We start from the raw sequence: 4,226 nt of genomic DNA, 5'->3' as shown, positions 1-4,226 counted from the left end.
AAAATTTCATCATCTACAAACCTGGATTATTCTTGCAAGTTTAAAGACAGAAATTGTTAATTCTGGACCAACATTTGATTATTTTGGTGGTTGAATATTACATCTGTTGGTTAATGGTTGAGATATTCATCTTTGGAGGACCGAATTCCTTTTCTGAAGAAGCCAAGTTTATCATTTATACGCTTGATTCTCCTCTTCATAACTAAAGGCTAAGCTTGACATATTTATGGGTAAGTTTCTTGGCCGAGTTCTGCTCTTGGTGTGGCTACTGTAGTGTCGTGAGTGTTTGGTTGTGCATTGAGCCAGCTTGGAATCTAAGTCACCAGGTTCGAGTTCGAGTTCGAGTTCGAGGACCATGAAATTCGAATAAAGTTCGGCAACTCAAATTTTGTCGATAAAATTTGACATAAAATTCGACATATAGAAATTCGAAAAAAAAATGTATATTAAAGATAGATATATCATATGCATATGAGAAATGGTATGGAGTGAGTTTTATCATGATTATCCTTATAATCAGACTATTAAATGCTTAATATCAAATTTTATATCAGAATAGATCAATTTTTCAATAGCTGCACTCACCAATTGTTAGCTCAAAACCAAATATCAGACCTTTATGACTGCTGCAACCACAGTTTGTTAGCCCACATACACATGCCAATAACAGATCAGCCTTATAGAGAAATAACTAGCAGAGCTAGGGAATGAAAATTTGGAGATTTGACCACAAAAAAGTGATGTTTAATGCTTGATACTTGGTGACCAACCCTTGCAAGGTCTGCAAAACAAATTGTCAGCTTGAAACACAATGTAAATTACTTCATCATTCATGTATACAGAACTTGACATATAAAACATAAAAGATTTAAAACAGATCATTGATGTCCCTATAGATAGTATGTACCTATCATTACATGGAAACACTAAATAACTTGAAAAGAATTGTACAAAATTCAGAACAGACCAGTGCAGCAAGTCCTGTAGGCTGTGTGCAACCATTCATAACTTTTTTTTAAAGATAGATTGGCTGCTTGGCATAAAAAAAATATACAAAAACAATTTCCCAGTAGGGGACCCCTTGTATGCTAAGATATTTAATTAATGAACAGCAAATATATATTCTTTTGGCAGTTCAATGAAAAACCTTGCATCATAATTTATAAGATAAAAAGACAGTTTAAACTTTAAACTTTATAGTAGCAGCTAGCTTGATAGTTTTAGGCTTTAGCAAATTGTTCATGCAAAAACTAAACTAGAAATCTAAAACAGGAACACAAGTTTTATTCTTGACGTTCCTGTTGCCCACTTGTTATATCAAAAAGTTCTATGTCATCAAGAGCAGTATGAGATGTGAATCCGCTAGATGCTTCAGCACCAGATTCATCAGTGAATTCCCTGTCAGTGTTTATGTCACTCTCAATGTACAAATCAGCATCATCCATTGTTGCATTTGGAACAGGATTGGTCCACGGAGTAGAAGAATTGGATGACTCTTTAGCCACATTCTTCAATGCCAACTGCAAATTACTACGAACATAAACAAGATCTTCTAATTTTTGAGATGACAGTCTATTTCTTTTTTTGGAATGAATGTGGTCAAAGGAACTCCAATTCCTTTCACATGTTGATGCACTTGTTCCTTGGCTTAAGATACGAATTGCAAAAGTTTGCAATTCTGGTGCCCCTGAACCATAAAATTCCCACCATAGTGCTGGATCACTTCTGCTCCTATCATACTTTGCTGATATTGTTCCAAATAATCCTTCTTCTAACCTGTATGCTCTCAACTGACTTCTGATCAAACCTGCAATCTCTGGATCTGGATTTAGCTTCTCAATAGATTGGATAAGTCCATTCATGATTTCTTCGTCCCTATGTCTTGGTAACCCAAACAATCTAGGGTCCAAATAGCATGCTGCTGCGTGTAATGGACTATGCATCATCTTCCATCTATGATCAATTAAATCCCATATCTCCTTGTTATCAGCTTCCACATTATCAAAAGCAGTTGCAATGGCCTCTTTGCAACGATCAAGGCTTTCATAAACAAAACCCATATAAGGTTTGTCACCATCAACCATGCGGAGCACATTAACAATTGGGCCACAAATTTTTAAAACCTTGTTTGCATTTTCCCAAAAGCCATTATTGAGCACTATTTGTTCAACATTTTTCCCCTTAGTTTCTTTTGAGAGAGTATATCTCTCCCACTCAGTGCTGCAAAAAACAGCTCTTAGGCTCGCTTTTTCCTCAACAACTCTTTTCAGAGTAATATAAAAAGTGGCAAACCTTGTATCACAAGGCCTCAACAACTCTTTTGATGCATTCTTCCTGTATATGCTCAAAGTGAGACGATGGTTGATGATGAAGTTTGAAATTGATTTGGCTCTTCGGATTGTTTCATTGACCCAAGGAAATTTGGCTAAGTCATGCAACATTAAATCCAAGCAATGAGCTGCACAAGGGGTCCAATAAATCTGCCCATATTTTTCCATAATCAGCTTCCCTGCACCAACACAATTTGATGCATTATCTGTAACAACATGGACAACATTTTCCACCCCAACTTCTTGAATCGCTTCATCTAAAATTCCAAAAATGAATTTTGATGTCTTCGCTCGATCCATTGCATTCACTGCCTTCAAGAAAACTACCCCTTGAGGACAATAAACAAGCACATTGATCAATGGGCGATGACACAAATTTGACCAACCATCACTCAAAATTGTGCATCCTATAAGCTTCCAGGACTCTTTAATATCAGCCAACTTTCCTGTCACTCTGTCTTTCGCTCTCTGTAGCAAAGTTGTCCTTAAAGCTTCAGATCTAGGAGGAACATAGCCCTTCCCAAAATCAATGGCCTTTTTAATTACATTTTTAAAATATGGACTCCTCGCCACATTAAAGGGAATTGCACATGCATAAAAATACTCAGCAACAGCGTCATCAACTTCCTGTTTCTCAACAGGTTTCCAGAATTGATTTAATGTTTTCGGCCCACCTGTTTTTGCTTGAGGAGCTGTAGAACTTGATCCATGAATGTCTGAAACTGAATTAATGGTGTTGGAGGAAGACATGGCAATCTCCCTCTCAATTCGCTGCCTCTTATTCACCCTTTTCTGCCTTTGCATCTGTGAACTGGAATGGTCTTTCTCCACTTTGGCTTTTTGTTCATCAGTGATCTTGCGGCAGGCTTCAACACCACCTCCACTTCCATTGCTAATACCGAGAAGGTGATCCACTGCTCTAGTCAAAGTGCCAGTGAAATTATGTCCACACAGCTGACATGAAAGATTAAAACCATCTTTTTGGATAAAATTCCAAGCTACAACAGTTGATTTTGGGGGTGCCATTGGAATCTAGAAGTCTGAAATGTCTGACACTGCAATGTCTGAAATGCCTGCAATTTTTTTTGAAATTACATTTTCGTTAGTCATGTAAACTTGTAAAGCAAATGTTCATGATCAAACTGTGACAGCCTACAGCCTACACTGTACAGGCTGACAGCAAACATATTGCAAGATTAACAAGTCACTTCTACACAGAAATATAAACCGAACCGAACCACCTCAGATAAGGAAATGGCAGCCTATATTTTTGTTTTAAATCGAACGCTGTCTTTGTGATACAAACAGGTCCTGAATTTGAATAAGATGGCAGAAGTCAGGATTCTGCACTCAAGCTTCCTGTGAATTTATTATGAATAAGCTTCCTGATTTGGGCACATGTTTGTTTGGGAAACTGGACTATAGTCTATGGTTAGACTTAGAACTTAAAGCCTACAATACATCTCTGTAGAAGTGTTCACAGCCTATGAAAGAACTCATCTCACCAAACGCTGTGACTGTTAGGTAGAACATCAATGAATAGTCAATACCTTTAACTTAGAGTGATGGTCCTCTCATTTATTATTTTTCTGGAACAACAATTCTGAAAGCTCTTCTCCAATCCTAGCAGAAACCATTCCCTAGGGCCTTCAACACCATTTAAGTTAAAACAGCTCCAAATAAGGCTACATATCCCCAGAAGTAAGGTGCTAATCGGACAGATCTTGTATAAATAATAAGCCTATAAGGAAGAACGAAGTAATTGAAGGATGGTGTGAAGACTGGTTAAGGCCCAAGGGTTGATCTGGTGTCCTAAAATACAGAACAAATGTGCACAATTTCTGAACTGTCTTATGAGAAGAATACCTTGATCTGAAACTCCAAACTTTTGATCTT

General features: G+C 37.3%; 1 protein-coding gene across 1 annotated transcript; it reads right to left on the bottom strand.

Annotated features, from left to right (window-relative positions):
- Window positions 1-1,283: 1,283 nt before the first annotated feature.
- Window positions 1,284-3,356, bottom strand: LOC149262109 (uncharacterized). Its single transcript, XM_089374728.1, has 3 exons — window positions 2,516-3,356; window positions 1,665-2,023; window positions 1,284-1,520 (listed from the first exon to the last, which is right to left on the bottom strand). Exons 1-3 carry the CDS (start codon window positions 3,354-3,356, stop codon window positions 1,284-1,286), a joined length of 1,437 nt encoding a protein of 478 aa, XP_089230854.1.
- Window positions 3,357-4,226: the final 870 nt, after the last annotated feature.

Source organism: Pinus tabuliformis, chromosome 6, assembly GCF_031772625.1.
Source record: "Pinus tabuliformis cultivar Carrire ecotype Pingquan chromosome 6, CPIR1, whole genome shotgun sequence".
NCBI classification, from domain to species: Eukaryota; Viridiplantae; Streptophyta; class Pinopsida; order Pinales; family Pinaceae; genus Pinus; species Pinus tabuliformis.
Note: the sequence above shows the minus strand (reverse complement) of the source record. Positions and strands in the feature narration are given on the sequence as shown.